The sequence below is a fragment of the Podarcis muralis genome, chromosome 14, assembly GCF_964188315.1.
Source record: "Podarcis muralis chromosome 14, rPodMur119.hap1.1, whole genome shotgun sequence".
Taxonomy (NCBI): domain Eukaryota; kingdom Metazoa; phylum Chordata; class Lepidosauria; order Squamata; family Lacertidae; genus Podarcis; species Podarcis muralis.
The window spans coordinates 4,739,956-4,765,959 of NC_135668.1; the positions used below are offsets into that span (position 1 = coordinate 4,739,956).

Sequence of the window (26,004 nt, forward strand, 5' to 3'; positions counted from 1 at the left end):
AATGGAAAGTGAGCGAGCTCCCAACTAAAGAAGATTGGCAATTTAAGTTGACAGAAGATGCACAACTTGCAGATTTGACATATAGAATAAGAGAGCATGAAGAACATGCGTTTAAATAAGATTGGAAAATGTTTATTGAATATATGGAAAATAACTGTACAGCTGAAAACGCTGGCACCATTAAGATAAATTCAACAGAGTAAATAATTTTTCATAGATGTAATAGTGGAAAACCAATTGGAATAGTTACTGTAAAATACGCAGGGATGTAAGATATGCAAAATGAACCATGGAAAGAGAAGAAGGGAAGTCACTGGAGACGTTAAAGTATGTAAAATGTTTATCTGAAATTGCAAAACAGAAAATGTAAAATAAAAATTACACACACACTCTGCAATCACTATATTATCAAACACAACAACATAAAGCAACAACAGATTCATCAAAATGATTAATACAATTCAATATAAAGTCATAGTAATTCAAAATATTACGAAGAGCTGAGTACCAACACTGTGCAGATGAGATCCTCTCTCAGGGCACCAGACGGCATATTTCCAGGCATATTTGCCATAGTTTTTAATATTGACTTCTTTTTTACCTTGTACATGTCCACAGCAGTTGGTGTAGGCTTTGCACAAGGGGCCTTCTCGATGGATTGTGTGCCTGTTATAGTGAGAGGGAAGTTGCCATTTGAAGTTTCGGTACCAAAAGGTATTGGACTGGGACTGGGACTTTCACAGACAACTTAGGGACACAAGGGCAAAACTCCCAGGAGACCCAAGCCAGCAGTACTAGTGGTCAGGGTTGATGAGAGTTGCAGGCCCAAAACATCCTGAACGTGCAACTTTGGCTACCCATGGCATAATGCAAATAGGGCAAAGGAAGAGTTATGCTTATTTCCATGCTGCTTGGAAACCTATCTCCCCAAAAAAGTCCGGAGCAAAGGCTGAGCCCAAGAAATCATTCCACCACAATTCAAATGGAAAGGACTATCAACACAATGCAGTCGCAGTGGCCTAGCGTGGACGGAGACTCGTGGCCACAGGCGCATTTTGGGAGGGATCACAACGAGGTGCCCCCACGACAGGATCCCTCATTGAGGGAAGCATCGCCCAGCTTTCAGGGTTGGAAGGGCAGCAGGGCTGGCACCCGGCAGGTGAGCGCACTTCCCCACCTGGCTGACTGGAAGGGTGTGCGCCTCCCCTGCTGCGTCCTGCTCATTTCTCCCTTCTTCCCTGCGCTGGAAGAGCGACATGAGGATGCAAGAGGCAGGCGCGCTTCCAATCAGTCCAATCCGGTTGAGAAGGGCATGCGCCTCTCCATCGGCGTCTTCCTCATGGTGCCCTCCAAGCCCTGGGCACTGGGAAGGCAGGCTCCACCGCTGTGCATTCAATACTGTTGCTGTAAGTAATCTGCCAAAGTAAAATGCTCTTAAGTGAATCCAGACTTTCTCTGTGTTGGATATGAATTTGGCATTTGATAAATGACTCTGTTTTATTGGGAAAATAGTAATGAGAATTAAAACAACAAATGCTGAAATGAATCCCACCTGGTCTGCATTTGATTGCACATCTGAAAGTGGTTTGGTCTGGATTGGAGCCCAGCTCCATAGTTCAAAACATCACTGGACACGGGGAAGGATGCAAGAATTTGTTACTCTATATTTCCTGGATTCTGCACTACTTTATGGTACAGGATAAATTGTTAATAGCCAAAATAATTTGCTCCTATCCTTGGTTTTCATCATTGCTCCACCTACTTGCCCACAGTGTGGGCTTATTTCAGTTGCTGATTTTTAGACTTTAAAAGTAATGGGTATGATCCACCAGGATGTCCCCCCCCCCTTCATTTCAATGGAGCTTGTGCAAAAAAGCATTCCAGTGAACAAAGTCTAAGATGGAGACAGTTCTGGACATTTTGGAGCAAGCCTGAGGCAGAAAATCCAAATGGTGGTTAGTATATAATGATAAATTTAAGAATGAACACTTAGCTGCTTTTTAATAGTATTCCAAAATCTACTGAGGTACGTTGTCTCGCTCTGCCGAATGGTAAGTGAAGCTTGTCAGGCAGCAGGAAGAAAATGTACATACTCCGTTCTCCCAGCGTCTAGACATTGTTGAATGACAGCCTCTATAATCCCTGACCTGCTGTCTAATGAGACTTGGAGCCTAACAGCAACTGGAGGGCCACAGGCTCCCCATCCCTGCTTCAAATTGCTATTTAATGATGGCTTAATAATAGCTGTCACCCTCCAACATTTCTCAAATGAAAATAGAGACATCCTACCATACCCTCCGCTCACTGGAAGGACAGATCATGAAGCTGAGGCTCCAGTACTTTGGCCACCTCATGAGAAGAGAAGACTCCCTGGAGAAGACCCTGATGCTGGGAAAGATGGAGGGCACAAGGAGAAGGGGGCGACAGAGGACGAGATGGTGGGACAGTGTTTTCGAGGTTACCAGCATGAGTTTGACCAAACTGCGGGAGGTAGTGGAGGACAGAGGTGCCTGGCGTGCTCTGGTCCAGGGGGTCACGAAGAGTCGGACACGACTAAATGACTAAACAACAACAACAACAACAACAACAACCATACCCTCCAATGAAAATAGGGATGTCCTAAGGAAAAGCAGGACATTCCAGGATCAAATCAGAAACCAATACGGCTTCTGTAAATCTGGGACTGTCCCTGGAAAATAGGGACACTTGGAGGGTCTGAGACAAACCTGCTTTCCGGGGTTGTGAGAGTAAAAGGTGGATGAAGAATTGATTGATTGATTTCATATTCCATAGCACCAACCAGACCTACATTTGAAGGGCGGGGGAAGCATTCTGTAACGTTCTAAAAAGTTTCAGTTAAAAATAGTTACAAATAAAAATCAGACATGATTTCAAAACATTAATCCAACAAGATTTTCAAACATTAAACAAACAATAAGCCTGGGTGCCACCTTGAGCTCATTGGAGGGTAGGTGGGATAAAAATATACGATACGATACGATACTCTTTATTGTCATTACCCCATACAGAAGGAAATTGAAAAATCTACACCAGACATTCAAAAACCAACAAGCCTGCTATCCCAGCCTGCTTAACCCCCTAAAAACTCTGATACCCCATAATTAAATACAATATACTCCCACAGAGACTACCTTACACTGCGTTTAAAACCAAAATCACATTTGGATAAAAACCTTAATAAATCTAAAACGTTGGATAATTTTAAACGTAATAGATGAATGGGACTGCACACTCAGAAGATATGTTGAGTATACTAAGCAGGAAAGAAAGAAAGAAAGAAAGAAAGAGAGAGAGAGAGAGAGAGAGAGAGAGAGAGAGAGAGAGAGAGAAAGAAAGAAAGAAAGAAAGAAAGAAAGAAAGAAAGAAAGAAAGAAAGAAAGAAAGAAAGAAAGAAAGAAAGAAAGAAAGAAAGAAAGAAAGAAAGAAAGAAAGAAAGAACTGATGAATACAGAAGGGAGGGCTGGCTGGCTGGCACAGTGAGAATCCAATGGGACTCCGCGGGGATAAAACAAGCCCCGCAAGACTCCGCTCGATGCGCTCGATGGGCTCCTGCGCTGTCTGATCGCGGGCGGCTCCGCTCGATGCCCTCGGGGGGCTCCTGCTCCTGCCTGGCGCGTCTCCTAGCAACGCGGGCCTAGGCCGGAGCCGGGCGAGCGAGGCAGCTCTTGGCCGGCCATGCTGCGAGGGCTGGCGGCAGCGCGGAGGGTCCTGCTGCCCGTGAGGCGGCCGGGGAGCGGCGGGCCGGGGGCGCCATGGAGCCCGCCCTCTCGCGGGAGCCGCTGGCGGCTGGGTCCCCTGGGGCTGGGGCTGGCCCTGACGGCGGCGGCGGCGGCGGCTGTGGGGAGCGAGGAAGAGCGGGAGGGCCCTCGGCCGGAGAAGGGCTTCGCCCGGGCCGTGGCCAGCAGCAGGGACCTTGTCCGGCGGCTGAAGGTGGGAAGGCGGGGAGGGGCCGAGGGCCAAAGTTTATTCCGCCGCCGCCCCGTTTTGTTTTGTTTTTAAGGACCGAACGGCAAAGTTCTGAATTTACATAGCATAAACTATGAGAAAAATTTAGTCCCCTGTCTGCGTGGGATGCCTTAAGTGTGCAGTACAAGTATAGAAAATCATGGAATTATAGAGTTGGAAGGGAACCCAGGGGTCATCTAGTCCAGCCCCCTGCAATGCAGGAATCACAGCAAAAGAAACTGGCAGATGGGCATCCAACCTCTGTTTAAAAGCCTCCAATAAAGGAGAATCCACTACCTTCTGAGATAGTCCATTCCACTGTTGAACAGCTCTTACAGTTATAAAGTTCTTCCTATGGTTCAGTCGGAATCTTCTTTCTTGGCATTTGAATCCATTAGTTCAGGTTCCTGCTCTCTGGAGCAGCAGAAAACAAGCTTGCTCCATCTTCCAGCCTTTGAGATATTAGAAGATGGCTATCAGATCCCAACTCCCTCAACCTTTCCTCATAAGGCTTGGTTTCCGCAGCTTTTATCATCTTAGTCACCCTCCTCTGCACAGGTTCCAGCTTGTCAATATCCTTAAATTGTGACCAAGACAGAATAGAGCATCCTCATAAGAATCTTCTGCTCACTTTGCATCCTCCAAACTCTGATTAGTCTATTTCTAGACCACCCTTAATATGAAGATTGCAGGGTTGTTTACAGCATACTATAAACCCCTTGCAATAAAAATAAATAAATCTTTAAAATCATATTGACGTTTAAACTAAACTAGCACCAGAGAAAGGTCCTCAAGACTCTGAAGCATATGCAGCACTGGTGCCTCCAAAGGCCTGAGTAAATATATCTGATAACACAGAGAATAAAATTGTGATCCAGTTAGCAAAATTTTGGCGTGGAGAAGGAGGAAGAGGGTGGTTTCTTCTCCACCTCCATTGATGTGGGCAAGGGTATGCAGCTGTAATAGAATTAAATGAGATTTAAATGGTTGTGGGGGGTTTTAAGACACACTCTTAGGATTGGTGCGTCAGAAGGATTAGGAGAATTCAGAAAGTCAAAGTTGTATTTTATTCCAATAGGATGAAGTGGGAGCACCTGGAATAGTAGCTGGAGTTTCTGTAGATGGCAAAGAAATTTGGTTAGAAGGTAAGTGAGGATTAGTGTGTTTTTATTGTTGTGTCAAAGACTTCTTGTATGCAGGGGCAGGGGTTGTCTTTATATTTTAAAAAAATTACATTTAAGATTATCATTCATTAATATAATTTCTATAGCTCTTTTGAGGATGCAGGGGGGAGGAAAGCTATCCAAATACAAAATTTGAGGAGAAACATAAGTTTGTGATGTAAGTCAGTAAGTCGCAAATACAGGTTTGTGATGTAAGTCAGTAATGTTCACAGGATGGCTGGCTGGCTAGCCAGCTTCCTCATTCCTCTGGAGCAACAGTATTCTCCTGCCATGCCTGTCAGTTATAATTCCGCTATCATTTGGCTGCTAGCAGGAATGGAGTAGGATCGTGTGTATGCTCGTTGGTGGGTAATATCCTTTTAAGATGCCACACTGGTGAATTTTCCCCTCTCCCCCTTTTTGTTCTTGGGCCTTGTTTCCCTGTTTTGGGTTCCCATCAATTCCCTAAGGCCTGGGGGTGGGGGGGTGTTTTTAAAATACCACTTTAACCAATGGTATATTCATAATACAAAGACTATGAAAATAACATTTAAAATCCTGTGTTAGCGGTACACATAGCGGGAGCAGGATAGAAACAAGGATTTTCCCAGGTGTGGCTTTTCCTGTCCTAATGCTGTTGTGATGGAATAAGATCTGGCAAGGTGACGGCGCCTGCTTGGTTCTCTAGTCCCGTTGCTTCCAAAATGTTCTCTTCTGTCCACCCTTTCTGTCCTGCTTCCTTTAGCAACTTGGGCTCTTGCCTTCCCAGCTGTTTGGCACTATCTCTTCCCTTTCTCAACAGCATGCAGCCTCCTCCTTTAGGCCCTCTCTGAGCTTCTGAGACCAGTTCCTCCTTTGCTGAACTAGCTGCTTACTCTGCTCTTTGTTTCATCAGGCCTCGGCCTGCACCATCAACCCTTCCCTCCTGTGTTCCTGTATTTTGATTCACTGCTTTATCCACTTTCTTCTTACCCCATTAGCTGTGGGTTTACCTGCTTCTCGCTTGACTTGCTGCCCAAGGCAAGCTTTGTAAACACTTGTGTGGCATCACAGCAACTTATCCAGCACCAGAAGCTTCTGCACAGCATCGCTTTGCACATTTAGCTATGAAAACCTTTTCAGAGGTAGCTCACTCTGATGCGAAAAAGGAAGTGCTGTATGCCCTCCTATTTCCGCTGGGTTACCCACACATTCATGTCTGCTATGCTTAAATAATGAATATGATGCAAAATGTAGCCTGTGGTGTGTGTCCAGGTTGTCTGTACTGAAATAAATGGGCGTGACTTTATGTCATTGCAGTTTCACCCGGTCACCTATTTTTCTCTGTGGCAGGAAAGGTTGTACTCCTTCTTAATAACTACTTCTCAAAACTAAGTTTAACTTATTCTTTCCATTTATGTGTTAATCCTTTTTTAAAAAATGCCTATGGTGCACATTAACTAAACCAGAATGAATTCCTGCAATAATTCCCAATATCCCCTGTCATGGACTACTTGAGATTCATGAGAATCTTGATGTACTATTTAGTTTTTAAAAGATAGTTAAATAGTTTTTATAGTTAAATGTAAAGATAGTTTAAAAAAACAACAACAGTTGAATGCAAGCAGCCAGGATTAGATTATTGTTTTAGCAATTGTAATGTGCTGTGCTAGATGCTAAAATATTTTTAAAGTATTTTAAAGTATTTTAAAATCGCTTATCTTGCCACCATCTGCTGTTTTTTTCTTTAAAAAAGTAATATGATTAATATTTTCCAAAAAATATTATTATTTCATATTTCTAAAAGCTACCTGCAAAATGTCACCTTGGGATCTCAGTGGGATCACATTTAAAATATTTTGTACCGTTGAAAATAAGTTTTCAAAATTTTAAATTTGTAACTTAACTTTAGCATTTAGAGTAAGTCCATCATGTGACATATTAAAGCCCATGAAGTTCTGAAGAGATTGGTATTTTTAGTTTTGAAATATCTCAATTCTGGGCTGAGCTTTTAAGGTTTTTGTATAGTCTTGGCAAAGCCAAATTTATCAATATTGGACCTTGTCTTATATTACTTATAAGAAACTGAAACTGAAAGCAATATAAAATGGTAAGGTAAAAGTCATTGGATCACTTGACATGGAATGCCCCCTCATAATCTGAGACCTTCATACCACTTGCATAAATATTTGATGTGAGAAAGGAGTCGTAAAGGTTTTTTTGTTCTTCCCAAAGAGTTGTAAAGTTGATGAGAGTTATAACAAATGTGCCCAAATAAGACTTGCTCAGAAAGTTCTAATAAACTGACTCAAAACATTCCCTCTTGAAGATGTTTGCTTGCCACAGGGAGGTGCCATCCCTTAATCCGGCTTGGGCAGGTCTGACTTGTACTGTGACCTGTATAATCACTTCTCAGGACAGCAAACATTTATTTGAACTCTGATACGTTGTCTCTTTTCAGCTTTTCTCTTCCTCTCTCCAGCTCCAATTAGGATCTTAAATGGCATCTATGTTTTTGTTAAAAAACATTTGTTTCCTTGGGTTTCTTTCTAGCGCTCTCATGCAGCTTCAGAGCTCAATGTGGTAGCCATTCTCCCTTCCTAGACTTGATAACTTTGTATTGATACCGGAACAAACATGTTTGCCACACACAATATCTCTTATCATGGATGTTAATGAAGTGCTGCTATTCATTTGATGTGCAAACAGACCAAAGCTAGATATTATGCCTAACTCACATCTGTCTGTCTTGAGAAGAGGAAATTATCAAAAAGTCTTTGAGAAGTCTTAGGCTGCAGACACACCATCCAGTAAAGCATATTGCTTCCCTCAAAGAATCCTGGGAACTGTAGCTTATCCCTCACAGAGCTACAATTCCCAGCACCCTTAACAGTTTCCAGGATTCTCTGGGGGGAAGTAATGTGCTTTAAAGATATGGTGTGTACGCAGCCTCAAACAACTTGATCTTTTGGTTTTCAAAGAGCCTGAGGCATTCCAGTGCACAAAATGCCACTTGACAGTAATCTGCTTATTCCCTTAAAGGAATGGGTTATGCTGACGTGGAGAACCGTGTGCTCTGCAAGCCAGAGACCGTCCTGCGAATTGCAAGCATTAGCAAACCTCTGACTATGGTTGCTGTTGCAAAGTTGTGGGAGGAAGGAAAGCTGGATTTAGATGCTCCAGTGCAGAAGTATGTTCCAGAATTTCCTGAAAAAGAATATGAAGGTGAAAAGGTAAATGAGGCCATTCACCAGCGTTAAGTGGTGGTCTGATGGAATTTCTTGGATATCCAGTCATCTGTAACATGTTTAATAGTGACTAGCACACAATAACTCTCTTGTTAAGAAGAATGAAGCACATGTAGTAGGAATATAGCTTTCTTTATTGGGATGGGGGCATCCCTCTGTTGTCCTGCTGACTTTAGCAAGGCTAGTTAAGTGTCAGCAGATCAATGGATTGTCATTGACAAGTCCCCACCCCCCACCCCAAATGTTGGAAAGTTTTTGTTGATGATAGCATGTGGTATCACTCCACTGTTTACTTGAGCTGATGTCTTTTTAAAATGTAGGTCACCATTACAACAAGACTGCTCACTTCACAGTTAAGTGGGATTCGCCATTATGAGAAAGATATTTCCAAAGTAAAAGAAGAGAAGGAAAAGGCCAACAGAACCCTGAAGGCTACAAAAGATATCACAACATCTGACAGAGAGAAAGAAGACAAAGTCTCTGAAAAAACTGACTTTGCTAAAGCCAAGCCGGAACACAAAGGCAATCCTTCCAAAAGTGAAAAGAAAAAATCAGAGTTTGAACATAAAGAATATTATTTGAAAGAAAAATTTGATAATGTGATTGATTCACTGAACTTATTTAAAAACGATCCTTTGTTCTTTAAACCAGGTGAGTTGTACATTTAATCCAAACTGTTTAGTACAGCTGTGTTGTCAATATGCCTTTTGGAAGCCTTACATAACTTGGTTGTTTCAACATTTCTTTTTCATGGAGAAAAGGTTTGACTATCTTTGCCTACTCCATTTTCATTTTGAAGTAGGTCTTTATTTCTTTACTCTTCCTCTTTTAAGTTTAGTATCTTCCACTGTTTGCATGAAAGATATCTATGTCTGTTCTGTGGGGATCTGAAGAGGAGGAAGTAAAGCCCCATTCTTTCATGCAGAGGGTCTCTGCTTAGATTCGTACCATTTTCTGGTGTGGTTGAAAAGAACCATGGAGAGATGCTGCCAGTCTGTGTGGACAGTCTGGATCTAGATGGGCAATAGTCTGACTCTATATAAGGTAGCTTCCTATGTTCCAAAGAGTGAGTATACAGTTGCAATCGAAATTATTCAACCCCCCATTGCAAATTGGTTTATTATCAAAATTTACAGACCTTCAGCTGTTTGCAATGAACAAATCAAACAAATGGATGTTCAACACAATGGATGCTTCAAGTGGTCTCCCCAAATTGAGCTGAAACTGCAACTTATACTGGTTTCTCCAGTCTCACATCATAAACTATGTATAAAATGTACCTTTCCTCCCTTCAAGGTAGCCAGTTTTTGTATTCAACTCATGGATTTACTCTTCTGAGTGCTGTTGTGGAGAGAGCCTCTGGTCAGAAATTCACAGACTACATGCTGAAAATATTTAGTGACCTGGATATGCTGGCAACAGGATTGGATGATAATGAGCCCCTTATATACAACAGAGCAAGGTAAACTTCCATGCAGTCATGTCCATGCAGTCCATGCTTCCATGCAGTCATGTCCCATGGCTTGCAACAGTTGCTGTTCATTTGTTTTGGCTTAATAAAATATGTTCTTTGGAATATCCACAGCAATCTGGGTTCCACTGACACTGACAGAAGCACTTGTGTATCTTTATATGGCATGTCCCCTCTTGCAACAGTCTTATTTTCTCTCATTCACAACTGAGCAGCTATTGGCTCCGTTGGAGTTGTGCATAGCTCAGTTTTCCCCTACCTTGTGCCCTCCAGATGTTTGGGATTACAACTTCCAGCAGCACAACCATACTAAAGGACCCCTGGATGGTTAAGTCCAGTCGAATTCGACTAGGGGGTGCAGCACTCATCTCCGCTTTCAGGCCGAGAGAGCCGGCTTTTATCTGCAGACAGCTTTCCACGGCAGGTGACCAGCATGACTGAACTGCTTCTGGCACAATGGGACACCGTTATGGAAGCCAGAGTGCACGAAAACACTGTTTACTCCCTGTGCCATATGGCCATGCTGTTGGGGGCTGATGGGAGTTGTAGTCCAAAACTACAGGCACCAGGTTGGGGAGGGCTGCTTTAGAACAAGATGAAGAATTAGTAGTTGGTGCAGGTAATAAAGACACTGCCAATTCTTAAAATTTAGTTAAATATTGCGTTAAATTCTGTAGAAACATTTTAAATTTTGGAATAGCCCTGATGAATGGTTTCCAATAGTTCCCATGCCTTGGGTACCCTTCTCTCCCCCCCCCCCCCCTCCATAGTGCCCATTTAATGCTAGCCATTCAATGATCCCCAGATGAGCAGGAGTTTTAATTACAAATTATTAAGAGATCAAAAGCAATATGTTGTGTTAATCAACTGCTTAGAAAGAAACTCCCTCACACCCTCACAAAAAGTAAAAATGGCACAGCTATTGCTGTTAGAAAGTATGGACAATTCCCAAGGGACATGTCACAGGGAACATTGTGGATGTTTAGTGTTAAGAAGCTTATATTTTGGAAAAATTGTTAGGGACAGTGACTTGAGGAAAATGGACAAGCCCTTAATTTTTATAAATGAAAATAAATCATATGTAGCAGTTCACATAATTCCAAGCAAAATTAAGGGGAGCTGATAAGCTTAATGTAATGCTTCAGCATGTCTGGGAGTGATGTTCTAAAATCAGAGTTCACTGCCACCTTGTGGTTCTCTTTGTATTTACATAATCCAAGGCTGTGAGATGATAGTACAGTGGAACCTCGGGTTGCGAACATGATCCGTGCAGGAGGCATGTTCGCAACCCGCAGCACCGTGTCTGTGCACGCATGGGTCGTGATTCGGCGCTTCTGCACATAGCACAATTTATCGATTCTGCACGAGCGCCTAAACCCAGAAGTAACTCATTCCGGTACTTCCGGGTTTGGTGCGGTGCGCAACCCAAAATCACGTAACCTGAAGCATCTGTAACCCGAGGTACCACTCTACGTGCATTTTTGGTAGTCGTACCTTTTTCAAAGAGCCAAGTATAAGAAGCAGAGTGAGTTTTGGCCTAGATCTAAGATCATAATTCAGCCAAGTTAACAGCTCTTAAATTTGTTCATACCTACAGTTCCACAGCCCTCAAAATCCTCCAGTTTCTTAGAGTTTCCATGGCTGGCAAGCTGTTTACTGGCATTTTTGCTGTGTGTCTTTTAATTCAGAAAGCTGTGAGGAAGGGTTCTCACCTAGATTTCAAATTTGGAGGGACCGAGTTCTGAGGCATCTTCATTACTTTACAGTGGCCTTGAATTCATACAAGAGCTTTACTGCTCAAGAGGCTCATCAGTGCACTTGAAGGTCTAACCTTCACCAGTACAATGATGTGGCTAGAGTACTGATAGCCTTGTTTCCTTTCTGCTGTTCTAGTGCAACTTGTCCTCTTACCTTTCATAGTAAAGCAGCTCCATGCTCAGATGTGGAACCAAGCAGTGGGGAATCCAGCAAATAGCTGAGTGGTGCTTGTTAATTGGGCAAAGCTTCCCCATTTTTTTAAAAAAAAAATTGCACTGCCTTATCACAGGCATAGGCAAACTCGGCCCTCCAGATGTTTTGGGACTACAACTCCCATCATCCCTGACCACTGATCCTGTTAGTTAGGGATGATGGGAGTTGTAGTCCCAAAACATTTGGAGGGCCAAGTTTGCCTGTGCCTGGGTTATCACCATCTTTTGCTTTCTTCTCGCGTGCAATTTCTGAAGTTTGCCTGTGGCACATTTGAATAAAATAGTTGCTTCCTTTTCTTTGTGGATGACTATCCTTCTTGCTTCCCCCTCCAGGAACTACATTCACAACAAAAAAGGCCGTCTGGTCAATGCACCCTATGTGGACAACTCCTACAAGTGGGCTGGTGGTGGCTTCCTCTCCACAGTGAGCGACCTTCTTAAATTTGGCAACGCTATGCTGTATGGCTATCAACTTGGACAGCTGGAAAACCTCGCTGCTGGACTCCTTCCTGGCTATCTCAAACCTGGCACCGTAGCCATGATGTGGAGGCCAGTTCCAAACACAAAAGCACCTGGGGACAAAGATGTTAAATATGGGATGGCGTGGAGTGTGGTGGAGAATAAGCAGGAATATGGCTTCTGCAGGCGGCAGCGACACTATGCCTACCACACGGGTGGGGCAGTGGGTGCAAGCAGCGTCCTGCTCATTCTTCCTGAAGAGCCAGACTCTGCAGCTTCAAACAGTGGGCCACTGGTGCCACCCAAGGGTGTCGTGGTCACAGTTATTTGTAATATGCAGTCTGTTTCCCTTAGCAGCATTGCCTTAAAGATTGCAATGGAATTTGAACAGGATAAGTTGGCACAGTACACTGTTAAAAGCAGCTCCTTACAGGATTAAACAAGGTTCCAAAAGAAATGTGGAAAGCTATATATGCTGACAGGTGTCCATAGCACAGAAAGCATCATATTGCAAAGGCATGTCCCCATTCTATGTTGGTTGTGCTGCATTCAAACTCGCTACTCAGGGAAGCAGCCATGTGGGTCAAGCAAACACTCATTAAAGGTATTTCTCGGGTGCAAGTTGCCAAAAGTGTGAGCAGTGGTAACTTTTGCCACCTAAAGCCAAATCTAGTTGCCAATCACATCATTTCACCACTTCATTCTCTGATCTTAATTGAGAAATTGACTTTTAACTTTCACTGTTGTATTTGAAAGATTGAGAAGGGTAGGGCTGGGCGATGCCAGCTTTTCAACATTGTGATGTACCAGCCAAACATCCCGACCTGACGATACACCATGATGTTGAAACAGAGGGAGGAACAAGCTGCATTGGCCAGGAGCCTTCACCCAGGCAAGTAGTCACACTGTGTCTTTCCTCCTGGGGTGAAAGACCACTCAGAGAGGAAAGACACACCCCACCCTCCTGGATGAAGGCAGCCAGGTGGTAGCCAAGCGCACAGAGCCTGTCAGGCTCTTTCTGTTTGTCTGCCTTCCCCTACACCCCAGCGAGTGTGCCAGGTCTTTACTCCCGGGTGATCGACCACCCCTGGAGGAAAGATGCAGCTCACCCTCCCAGACGAAAGCAGCCGGGTGACAGTAGCCAAGCGCCCAGAGCCTGGGAAGCTCCATTCACAAGGCTGCCTCTGCCTTCGGCCAGAGCACGGTGGCAGTTTCACCCGGCGGTATATTGCAAGTGAAACCACCGCTGCTCCCGAGTCCCTCTGCCTACAGCACCTGGCTGCAGCTTGTTTCTCCTTCAGCACGCTGGGCACTTGGGAGCAGCAACCGTTTCACTCAGAATATACCGCCTGATGAAACTGCCATCGCAGTCTGGCCCTCATATTGGTCTTGGGCAAAGTATTGATACATCACCTAGGCCTAGACAGGAGTGGCGAAAACCCAGGGGATGACTGCCACAGGCACCGCTTGACTCAAGTACAGTTGTGGCAAGACAGCAGGAGAGCAACAGAGGTCTATTAATCAGGCATGGTTTTGGTTCTGCTATGCCTGCTTGTGGGTGCCAGCTCTCAATAACGGACAGAGAAAGGCAGCAGGGACTGAGCTCCTAAGAGCAACAATTCCCATCAGCCCCTTAGGGACAGTCAAAGGACCTCCTTCCCCTTCTTGCTGGAACAGTTAGCAGGGCTCAATCCTCCACTTCAGTAACATTGATACAAAGTACAGAAAGGTACTAAATCCTGCAGTTATGGTGGGATTGACTTTACAAGAGACTCTTAAGTTTATGTCGGGTGCTGCCATTTTGCTTTTAATAGTTTAAGAACTTGCCCACCCAGTAATAATTTCCTAGACTTGAAGGTAGTCGGGTGTGTGTGTGCAATTTTGGTATCATGTTTGCCTCACAATAGCAAAATTTTAGTTGGTGTCAGGTAGGCATGGTCACAATAGGCTGCCAATGTTGCTCCCTGCCAATCAACACTTTACTGCGTGTATTTGTGAAGTGTAGGAAACAGCCATTTGAAAGCTTTACGAGAAGTTTACATTTATTTAAAAGCTTCACTCCTATGTGCATCTATTTGGGAGTAAGCCCTGTTGAATAAATGAGACATGCTCCCGAGTGAATAGATTGAGGCTGCACCTGATATTTTTTCTCTCTACTTGCTCTTCTCTAGAAAGCATACAAGATGGTCCTTTGTTGTTGTTTTATTAGCCTAGAGTTCCTCTGAGAGCCTGGTGCACCATCTTCTTCACTTTTTTAGTCACACCTGCTAGTTTTAAGAGTGGAGTCCTGGGGCTGATGGGAATTGTAGTACAAAACTTCAAGGGTATGAGGTTCAGGAGGGCTGGCCTAGGTGCTAAATGATTGATCTGTCACTATGATCCTTATATAAATCATGTTAAATGTTTATTTTTCTCCTGCCCCTGCCTTTTCTCCAGCAATCTGAAATTTGGCTGAACTAATTATGCTTATGTAAAATGCCTATTTGGATCCTTTTATTACTGACTAGCCTTTTTGTATGCCTTAACCAATAAATACTTTATGTTGTTGATGAAGTTCAAGTGGCTATGGGTGCTACATCATGTTCAATTGCATTTGCCCCCTTTTTGGCAAGAGGTGTAAATTCTGGAATCTGGGACAACAGCTATCTTGCTTCCTTGTAGTTTTCAGAAGTGTAGAGCAACATTTGTAAAAACTGCATGGGGATGACAGAGGTATAGAAGGATGGGAAAGTAAGACAGTGGTGGGGGGTCCTTAACTGGAAGCTTCTTTAAGAAGCCCCTCATCCACTGTTAGTCACAAGAGTGTGTCATCTTGAAACTTTTGAAATAGCCCCTAAAGAAGCACAAAAGTTTCTTTGCTGGGGCTAAACCTACACAAATTGGTTCACAAATGAATGTGTAACTACAATTTATACATTTACCTAAATTAACAATTCCTTGGATAAAGCAAGACAGGTTAACTTTTTAAGAAGTGCAGTAAGGCAGCTCACACTTTCAGATTTCATATCAAGCAGTTTATTGATTCTAATACAGACAAATTAAAAAAGCACAAAACACAGCTTTAGTTGAGGAAAGAGACAACTACTGATCAACTAAGACTCTTCCAACTTGGAAGGAGGCCTGTGAACCTCTAATGATGGTTTTGAGGCTTATGTTTTGAATATTACCAAGTAAAGAATGAGACGCAGGCTGTAGTAATTATGATTAAAGTTAACCTGCAATGAATTCTCTTAATGCCTGATAAAATATTCAAACCAGTCAGAAATGCAACCGCCATAACATCAATCCACAATTTAGTACTCCTTGCAGCAAGTTGCATTTCTGGTTTTAGTACTGTGGGTCATGACCAGAACAAGTGAAGTGCATGTCATTCTGCTGACTATGCAGTACAGGCTATAAACAGCAGTTCAAGAGGCAGAAAACAGTCTATAGAATCATAGAATTGTAGTGTTGGAAGGGACCCCAAGGGTCATCTAGTCCAACCCCCTGCAATGCAGGAATCTTTTGCCCAACTTGGGGCTCAAACCCACGTCTGAGATTAAGAGTCCCATGCTCTCCCAAATGGATAATCAATTTGAGTACAAGAACATGAGAAGTTGCTGTCTACTAGGTCAGTCCATTTACCCAACTAGCTCACTGCTGCTTCCTCTGACAGGCAGAGAAGCTCTCCATCTTCTTTTCCTTCATCTGCTGTCTGCATGCAAAGTATGTGATCTAACACTGAACGACAGTGCCGCCCCATAAAAAAAATCAGAAAAGTTAACAAGGGCACTGCATTGTATCATCAGGGAGGCACACAGCAACGCAAGCCGGTTCTGAAAACAGTAGTCAAGTGCTGTGCAGTTAGTTGACCAGCCAGGAAATGGGATCAGCATCTTTTGTGAACTTTTCCTGGGCAAGACTACCAAAACAATAAACCAATAGGAACCTAGGAAGCTGCCTTATATAAGTTAGACCATTGTTCCACTTGGCTCAGTAATAATCCTTTTCCTGTGGCCTCCTTGGCCTAATCTCCATGCCACATTGTGACACCTCTCTCTGCTGGCTTCACAGCAAGAGTGGAAGCATTCATAGGCCTATCTTCCCTGCATTGGTCTGATTCTGAACTGGTGCTCTTTTTCTATAGGAAATAAGAAGAATGGAGGAAAAAGGAGGGATCCTTGTGGGTTTTTCTGAGACCAGAGCACAGCAATGGTGTTTAATATATAATCTTGATCTTTTGCATCCGTGAAACGGGGAAGGACATCCCGAATCGTTTGAGGAGAATCGGGATCGAGGCGGAGGACCCACAGCTGGAAGTAAGTAGAATTGCTTATCTTAACATAAATTGTCTATACTGACTGGCAGCATCTCTCCAGGATTTCAAGGAGTCGTCTCTCCCGGCCCCACCTATGGGTGCTGGGTACTACATGCAAAACAGATGTTCAGCCATGGAGCTACAGTCCTTCCCAAGTACCGGTAAGCTATGTTTCTCCTTGCATAGCTTTTATTCATTTCAGTAGAGATTTGCAAATCAGAAGTTCCAAGAAGACTAGGCCCTATAGCTGCAAAACCAGCAGGGTTAAAATATAAAAACTGTTCCCTTCTTATGAAGTTTTTTAAAGACTGGCATTTGAATTTCTTCACCATAGTGATCAGCCGGTTGTTAATGCAAAGAAAAATGCACTAAATGCATTCAAATGACATAATTAACAGCCTTATTCATTCAAGGTTCATTGTATAATAAAAGCTATAAAAATAGAGTTTGGTTACCCCTAAACATAGACACAAAATCTGCACAAAACCCCACCCCACAGCTAGACATAATTAACTTGCTAGATTAAGCAGCCCTGTCAAACATAAGGCCTTCCAGTGGTATCATTTGCAGCAGCACAGGAATTCTTCAGTGTTGCTTTCTTCTAAATGAGCAACCTGAAAAGAAATAGTACCATACATGAGATCCAAAGAGCTTATAAAGACTGCAGACAGTGACATGAAAATCAAAGCTCCTACTTGTAAAATAACCCCAGCGGATGTTCGTGTTTGTAAATATCCAAGTGTGCAGAGTTTCCCTTGTCAAATTGCTCTCATTGAGAAACTTGCATTAATGCTTATATTCTTTCTGTCTCCCTGTAGGGATTCCCCCCACCCCCTGCCAGAATGACTGATCTTTATATCATATTCTCAGTTCCCTTTAAAGAAATTCAACTCTCACTGTCCCCTGCCTTGCCATCCTAGTGCGTTATCTCCCATAATTGAACTGCACTGAGTTAATTTACCTTTAGAATATTTTTACCTATTGAAATGCAGAGTAGCTCAACAACTAGGAAATCTTTCGGTTAAGAATTTTAACTTCAACGGCACCTCTGGACTTAATAGTTCTGGGAATTTTGCCAAGCTGCAATTCTGCCAGCTGAGAATCTCGTTTAACATTGAACCCATTTGCTCATCTAGGTTTTTAAGAGCCCTTGCATTTGTGATTCAACTTTAGCCACACTAGAATGAACAGAATTTTAAGAAATGGCGTATTCCCCTGACCTTCCATCCAGACTAGGCACTGATCAGCGGCAATTTCTGCTAAATGTGTGTGGACTGGTTGGCATTCCAGAAAACTTGAGTCTTCTAGCCAGCCACTCCCTACATCCAAGGCCCTGCCTTATATATACTTATTATATGCTTTTCCTCAAGTGCTGATGCCCCACTTTTTGTTTCTGAGAAGAATTTTAATGCTGTGTTCTAAATTCTGCCAAAAAACAACAACCCTACCCCCTTCAATGGTTGAAGATGTTTGAGTATATTTCCAGATGCATGCCCAATCATTAACATTAAAGCTGTTTTGTGCACAACTGAGCAAACCAATCTGCCACATACCGAGTCAGACCATTGATCTATCTAGCCCAATATTTACTCTTCTGTTCGTTTCAGGCACAGGTTTTTCTTGGCTCTGCTATCCAAAAGCCATTAATTGAAGATGACAGGGACTGAAGCTAATACTTTATGCATGTGTTGAATCAATGAACTATGGGTAATCCCTATGGCTCTAGAACAGCCTTCCCAAATCTGGTCCCCACCATATGTTCCTCATAAGTCCCAGCCAGCAGGCTGGGAAATTCTGAAATCTACAAATACATTAGGAGATAAAATCAACAATTTATTTCAACACATAGACTGCCTGAATAAGCTGCCTGTGTTAATGAATACTAAGGTCATGGCATAAATGGTGTATCTGCGCAGAAGAAGCCTGATTAAAGGAGCAAGGTGGTTTTCCCCTACCTTCTGTGAGTCTGGCTTTGCCTCCTGTTGGTTGGCACAAGACAGTCGAGCATCCTACACAGGGCACCACTATCTGAGCATGGCTGAATACTGTGGTGATCTTGTAGCATCCTGAATTTTAAAAAGCATATTTTTTCATTCCAATGGACATACACACTGATACTACACTGAGTCTCCAACATATTACCTAATGCTAGACTGGGATGTCAAATAATGTGCATTGCCCTCTCAGGTCTTTCTTGCCTCTGTGTTACAATTAGTACAAGTGAGTTGGTTTTTTAAGGCCACCAAGTGCTGTCCATAACTGCGTGGTACCTTGAATCTGGGTCTCTTCCCCTGTACAACTTTATTTAATTTCATAAAAATAGACATGCTCTGAAGTTGTTCTCAGAGCATGTGCCAATGGTCAGACAGTCAGTGTATTTCAGTTACAGTGCTCATTTATGAAGAGAAAGGAAGAGACTCTTGACGTGTTTCTCAAACCCATTTGCCCATGAGAAAAAATGGGTTTTTGTACATGTGTACTGGTGTCACACAGATCACAGATGTTTACAATTGCAAAAACAAAAATAGAACTTTTCAAAGAAATGCAACAAGCTTCATACCTTAAGAAAAACAAAGGGTGCATGTATGATTTTACAAACAATGTTTGGCCCTACAATTAAATTGATTGTAGAAATAGATGGCAGGATTGTAGTCACCAACAAGCTGAACATGAGTCAGCAGTGTGAAACTGCTTGAAAAAATACTGCTATTTTAAGCTATATTAATAAAACTATAGTCACAAAAAGTGACAGTTCAACTTTATTCTGCACTAGTCAGACCTCAACTGAAGTACTGTGTTTAGGTTTGGGAAACACAATTTAAGAAAAATTGGAATGAGTTCAGAGGAGGAGAGTGGGGATGGTCAAGGTATAGGAAATGACTCCTATGAGGGAGGTTGAAGTACTGGGTATTGTTGAGCCTGGAGAAGACAGAGACATGATCACGCTCTTCAAATACCTGAAGAGCTGATAAATAGAAGGTAAAGATTTGTCCTCTTGCTGCAGCAAGTAAGAGAATGTCAGATGCAACATTTTCATCCTTAGACAACATTTAGCCTTAAAAAGCCAATTCCAGAAGCACAAACTAGATATGTAGGCAGCAGACTGAAAAATGTAATAAACCTCATGTACGCTTAGGAGTAAGTCTCACCAAGTTCAGTGGGAATAGATAGGTATGCAAAGGACTGCAGTCTGTAAACAACACTGGTGTACTTGGATAGCACTTGTAAAAGGTTTGATACACACACACAGTATCTCCCATTAATTACACTTTCAACCTTTAGGAGGAGGAAACTATTTCATCAACCTGACCTTTTGAATAAACTCTTCTGATAAGTTGCTGCAGTGTTTCAGTAATGAAAGTGAAAAATGAGCCACGCCAGTGAATGTTACACTGCCAGCAGGACTGGCAGATGCCATTGTTCAAAACTGCAGAAGGAAATAAGTACCTGGTTTTTCCTTAAAGTACCGTAATTCCCCTCACATCCTTTATATTTAAAGTTTTATGGTCAATGAGATTTATTAAAAATATTTGCTTATGAGACTATTAAATTGTCTAGTGTTGTCTAAATGGTTAGTGAATAACCAATCTTGCAAATCAGGGATTTATCAAGACCATTGAACATTTTTCGTTAAGGATACAGGACTAAATTAATTCTTCAATAAATGAGCGTTATTTGTTGCTCATTAGGATGTGGAATAATTACAATTCATTCTCAAGGAATCTGCTTCTTTTTTATTCCTGGGAACCGATAAATGATAAAAGTAATGAAGAAAATTACACAGATCCACTGCATGTGCCTTCGCAGTACTTTTACTCCAGAAGAGAAGAGGTTAATATGCAGATTCAAGTGGCAGGCCATTATCTCCTATTGCAGTCTTTGCCAATCTGGTGTCCTCCAGATGTTTTGGAACACTAGATTGCCAGAGGCTGTCTTACTACAAGTTTTCTGTGGTCCTTTACAGGAAAGAACACTTTAAAGAATAGTTACCTGGACACTTGACATCCATGAAGTAGGAATTTGGACTCTGGACCAGACGTTTCTTTTTGTGTTTTCTCTTTTCATCCTCTAGGGATGGGTGAACTAAGTCTCTGGTCAGCTGTGTGAGATATTAGGGAGTTATTGCCATGAGTACAACAAAGCAGAGTTTGCTAACTTTGCTGAAAGAGGTGTTTTCTACTGAATATTATTAATTATAGTTGTTTTTTATATATCCCGCTTTTCCCTGCAAGGATTATTTCATTTATATCCCACCTTTCCTCCAAGGGGCTCAAGGTGGCATACATTTAATCCCCACAACAACTTTGTGAGGCAGGTTAGGCTGAGAGGCAGTGACTGTCCCAAGGTCACCCAGTGAGCTTCAGCCCCAGTGAGTGGGAATTTGAACCCTGTTCTCCCTAATCCTAGCCCACCTATATTGGGTATTTCTCTCAGGGTTCCCCCAAACCATTTATGTGCCCAAGGCACAAAAATCCAAATGGTAACACACAGGGCAAAATCCCCCATAACAACAGTTGGGGACCCAAAGATCCCGGACCCAAAGATCCCCAAGCCTGATCTTTCTGCTCCTCACTCTACAATCCACAATGGCATCCAGCCTGTGCCCACTGCCTCCTCTGGGTACCTCTTCCCACCTTTTCCACCAAAAACTAACATCACAAGAACACTCCTCTTATGGGTTAGAGCAGTGGTTCCCAATTAGGGGTCCACGAAGAACGCACCCAGGGGGTCTGCGGCCCCATTCCTTGCCGCTCCAACTAAATTTGTGTTATTTTTGCATGGTAATAACACAAATTTTATGGTCTGTTTTAGCCCTGTGCAATTTTTCCATATATATTGGCCAAAATCAGTTTTGAAATCACAGTGCGATAAGAATTTTGACCTGGCAATACATAGCAATATATCAAGGCACTCTCAATATCACATGAAGCTCTCAGCTGATAATGCTGCTGATAAGTGCTGCTGATCTGAGAACAGGGCAGCTTATCACCCTCACTTCAAGGCACCATGGCACTACCTTCCCCTGGCATTGAGGCGGAGCTAGTCAGCAGGAAAGCAGGAGTAGCCACAGTGGATGTTCATCTTCGCTGAAGGCAGCTTAATGTGACTCCATTTCCTCTCCTCCCTCCACCCATCCTATCACCACAGCTGCCCCTTCCCTTCTCCCCCACGCTAATCTCCCATTTCAGACATTGTGATATATTGGAATATTGTGATGTTTAGTTGCTGATTCCCCTGACCTTCCATCCAGGATGGATGTTGAAAACTAGGTATCACTCAGCTCTGGTTTTTAGTATACCTAAAATCATTTGCTTATTAGATGCTACCCCATATTTTTTTCAGAAAATTGCTTTGTAAAGGTAACTATCATTGGCTTTTGAAAAATAGGGGGTCCTCAGTAATTAGCTAATTGGGTTAGAGTATTCGCCATATGGCAATAGCCTTTGTGTGCTGAATTTTCTCAATACTATATTGACTTGGTTGTAAACAGAAGGAGCACCAGATCCTGGAAAGAGTGCACTGAATAACTGAAAGGGGGGGGGGGGGGGGTTGAGAGAGAGATGTCTCTCCTTGGACAGCCTGTTGTGGATTCTAAAATTAGCCACTGTAACACCAGTAGGTGCCTGTGAGTGGTGATGATGATGAAAGGAATAAGCTGACTCTAAGGAAAAGAACTTTGAAGATTACCATCTGTCTGCACCAAGTGCCTCAAAATGCAGGATGGGAAAATTAAACTGGAAAGCAGACTAGAAAACTGTAAAATACCTGAGCTAGATGCCAAAGTGAAAGGAGCCACGTACTCCCTGCACCACCAGGCCATCTGCTCAGTTATGTAGCTATATTCCACCTATATGCACCCCTATTCTGACACCTAATTTGGAGACTCCAGGGAGCTCTGGTGCTTCCACCAGAGTGATCCACACACTGCCCAGTATCCATCCCCAGGTAAAGAGTAACAGCTGGACCCTGGCTAGGGATCCATATGGCACATCGCATTAAAGGGGAAGAGTGTGGTGGTGGGGAGGCAGAAAGAGCTGCCTGGTTTCGCAGCTGGTCCGTGGGCACCGGGAATTCCTCTCCGGGGAAAGGGCACGGGTCTGATGATCCCGGTGCTGGGTTTGGGATCAATGCATGTGACCTGTCATGGGGGCGGAGGCGTTGATCGTGGCGAAGCGTTTGTGTGTGTGGCTAGAACCTGCTACGAGGGTGCGCAGAAAGTAGAATAAGTGCTTTTCTTTCTTTTATTTAACACTCCCCCCCTCCACCCCCGCCCATAAACAGAGTGGAACACCCCACACCCCCCTTCTCTCCTCTTAGGCAATGGGACAAGCCGCCCCCCGAGGGGGGTCCCCTCCCCTTTCTGCCCCCTTCCACCCATTAACCCTTGCCGCGCCGCCCGCCTGGCCCCCACTCACGGGCATGGTGGCGGCTCGCCGCTGCTTCTCCTCCCTGCCAGCCGGAAGCGCCCTCCGCGCCAGGCGAGCGAGCGCCAGCCTTTCCCTCCCCGCGCCCCCAAACACGCGCAGATACAAACACAGGCGCGTGACGCAGGCGAGAAGCCCCGCCCCCGGGGCGCTGCGGGCACGCCCCCGTCCTCGAGACCATCTAGGAGCCCATGCTCTATGGTTTGGAGAAGGGCGTTTTGGCTTCTCAAAGGCGCGGCTGCACGTTCAGAACCAGCGAGTCCAGCCCCCCCCCCCAAAAAAAAACAGTCCTTCTGTGTTGTCAGGATTCAACCTCAAACCGTTAGCCGCCATCCATCCTCCAGATCTCTTTTTAGTCATTTGAAAAGCAAATTTCAAGGACTCTGGGAGTGTCCAGGGGCATAATAAAGGTGGCCCCGTGCAAAGACATTGCCATTACTATGGAGCACATCTGTGCATATTAATTATGAGGTAAAGGGTATGGGGGCCCCTGACCGTTAGGTCCAGTCGTGGCCGACTCTGGGGTTGCGACACTCATCTTGCTCTATAGGCCGAGGGAGCTGGCGTTTGTCCGCAGACAGCTTCCGGGTCATGTGGCCAGCATGACTTAAGCTACTTCTGGCGAACCAGAGCCGTGCACGGAAACACCATTTACCTTCCCGCCGGAGCAGTACCTATTTATCTACTTGCACTTTGACGTGCTTTCGAACTGCTATGTTGGCAGGAGCAGGGACCGAGCAACGGGAGCTCACCCCGTCGCGGTGAATGTCACCCACATATTACATATAGGGACATTTAAATAATATTCCAGTAGAGAGATTTAAGGGGTCTCTATTTCTTATAACACATTTTGATAGGACTAGAACAAAATTTCATCTGAGGTTCCATCAGCCCAAGAAAGAGAGGAGGCAAGCAGCTCACCATCTCTCTAAACAAAGCAGAAGAATATAGTACTGTCTTGAATCCTTCTTTAAAGCTAATCAAATATACAGCTGCCTTAAGAGTCTGTTTCCAACTCATAATTGGATAGGGTTTGCAAAGCAGAAATACAGAGGAAACTGAGATACATTCATTCTGCTCTTAGGTTATTCCAGTCTGATGGTAACGATACGATAATATTTATTACGGCCATAGGCCCATACAGGTAAAAACAACACATAAGTGACAGCTTGTGCCTTGGGGAAAAGAAAAAAAAAAAAAAACAGTCGCTAAAATACCACTATAACAATAAATACTATAAGATGGAAAGGCATGCTACGCCTTAATTAGCTTGTAGCGCTCCTTGGCGTCGCTTTTGGGAGAGGACAGCGACCAGGAACCTAGCCACTTTCAGGGTTGTGTGGGAATCCTTATCCTGCAAGATTTGGGCAAGGTGGAATTTTGGTGGGGTACCCTCTAGTTTCTGTATGATTGATCCCAACAAATTTGCCCGTGGCACATTGAACAGGGGGCAAGTGAACATAATGTGCTGGAGCGACTCCGGCGTCACCTTATCACATTCGCACGTGGCAGGGACTTGGCCCTTTGAGAATCTATGTCTCAGGACATTGGAGGGGAAAACGTTGAACCTCGCTTTGGTGAAGGCCAGTCTATGGGCAACAGTCGAAAGGGAGGAGAGGTATGATGGAACGCAATAAGTTAAAGTGATACCAATGTTCTGGGGCGAACAAACACCTCCCCCCAGCGTATAATTTTGCTGCAAGTCGATGTCATCCAGTCTTTGACAGATCAGTCTTTGAGCAGTGATTTGATCTAGTTTTAGGGAATCTGAGGGAGAGATTCCATAGCTCAGGAGTTTGGCATGAATTTTACTAGTCCAAAGGCTGGAGAATTCATCTCGCCATAAGCATTGGACAAGGTAATGATTTGGTAATCTATGCCACAATGATAACCAGTAATTGAAGACTTGCTTCCACAGGCAAGTTTCTAAGGATGCGATCTTCAATTCTAGTCGCATGGCTGCGTTGCTTACGCACAGGGGGAGCATTAGGAGCCGGCGTAGGAATTGGCTTTGCAGAGTCTCAAGGGGAGCAAGATCTGTCATCACGGCCCAGAGCGGGGCAGCATAAGCAAGCACACAGTCTGATGGTATGAACATTTATCAAAGCCTAGTATTTTTGAAAAAATGGCAGTGTTTTGACATGATTGAACACACTTACCTGGGAATAAACCCCATTAAATGCATGCATAGGATTGTGATATAGTACATCAAATAGTTCTCTTCCCTCCTAATCAAGAAAGCCCATTATTCTGGAAGTTTTAAGTTATTTTTAAATCATTATTCATAGTGGTAGGGGTGGTTTACCCAATCTGATTATTTATGTTTGTCTAAAACAATTAACCTATTTAGTTTTATTGCTCCATTGTCAGACCAGTAATCTGATTAAGTCTTACAATAACCACTCAAAAGGTTCTATTTAATTACTCCCAACCCCCCATTTGGGCACTGAAATGAAGAAGCAGAATTGCCTTGACCACTTCCTCTTTGTTTATAAATGAACAGGCTGAGCCACTATCTCTTAACTTAAAAAAAAAAAGAGTCTTTTAAAATTATAGAAATTGAACAATGACACAGACAACATATAGTGAACAAGAGGCAAAAGGGCACAAGATCTTACATTACACAGCAAATGTGCTGGCTGACACAAAGTTCATTTGCCACGATTCCATTTTCATACGCAAAAGGTAATAGGAACAAAGGTTAGTTCAATTATATGTTTACAACTTGGAATAAGGCAAAGATCCAGGGTCTAAGATGCTATGGAAAACCCTATCTTCTTAATTTTAAATGCTTTCTGTTTCCTTCTCCTTTGTATTTTTCACTTTAATTTGTTTATTATTGCATGTATACCTGACCTCTCCTCCATGGAGCTTAAGGTAATGTACATGGCTTTTCCCTTCACCAGCTCTGTGAAGTACATTAGGCTAAGAGACTGTGGCTGACTCAAGGTCACCCAGTGAACTGAGTGGGGATACAAACCCAGGTCTTCTTTATTGCTTTCAAACTGAAACACTCCTATTTCTCT

General features: G+C 43.4%; 2 protein-coding genes across 2 annotated transcripts; one reads left to right on the plus strand and one right to left on the minus strand.

Annotated features, from left to right (window-relative positions):
- The first annotated feature begins 3,587 nt into the window (after positions 1–3,587).
- On the plus strand, positions 3,588–14,809 carry LACTB (lactamase beta). Its single transcript, XM_028705425.2, is given in 7 exon segments — positions 3,588–3,646; positions 3,648–3,951; positions 5,045–5,111; positions 8,151–8,341; positions 8,677–9,007; positions 9,653–9,818; positions 12,131–14,809. Coding segments are annotated over 7 exon segments (1,668 nt in total). The 5' UTR covers positions 3,588–3,602; the 3' UTR covers positions 12,696–14,809.
- A 446-nt stretch (positions 14,810–15,255) lies between these two features.
- On the minus strand, positions 15,256–23,134 carry RPS27L (ribosomal protein S27 like). Its single transcript, XM_028705426.2, has 4 exons — positions 22,970–23,134; positions 20,544–20,652; positions 18,509–18,619; positions 15,256–17,167 (listed from the first exon to the last, which is right to left on the minus strand). Exons 1-4 carry the CDS (start codon positions 22,973–22,975, stop codon positions 17,139–17,141), a joined length of 255 nt encoding a protein of 84 aa, XP_028561259.2. The 5' UTR covers positions 22,976–23,134; the 3' UTR covers positions 15,256–17,138.
- Positions 23,135–26,004: the final 2,870 nt, after the last annotated feature.

Bases quoted from the DNA above. Each gene is read 5' to 3' on its own strand.
- RPS27L (XM_028705426.2), bottom strand. The intron at 18,620-20,543 runs GTAACTATTCTT...TTTAAAATTCAG, and splicing joins CATGGATGTCAAGTGTCCAG to GATGCTACAAGATCACCACA. The intron at 17,168-18,508 runs GTAGGGGAAAAC...ATTTCTTTTCAG, and splicing joins CAAAGCCAGACTCACAGAAG to GTTGCTCATTTAGAAGAAAG.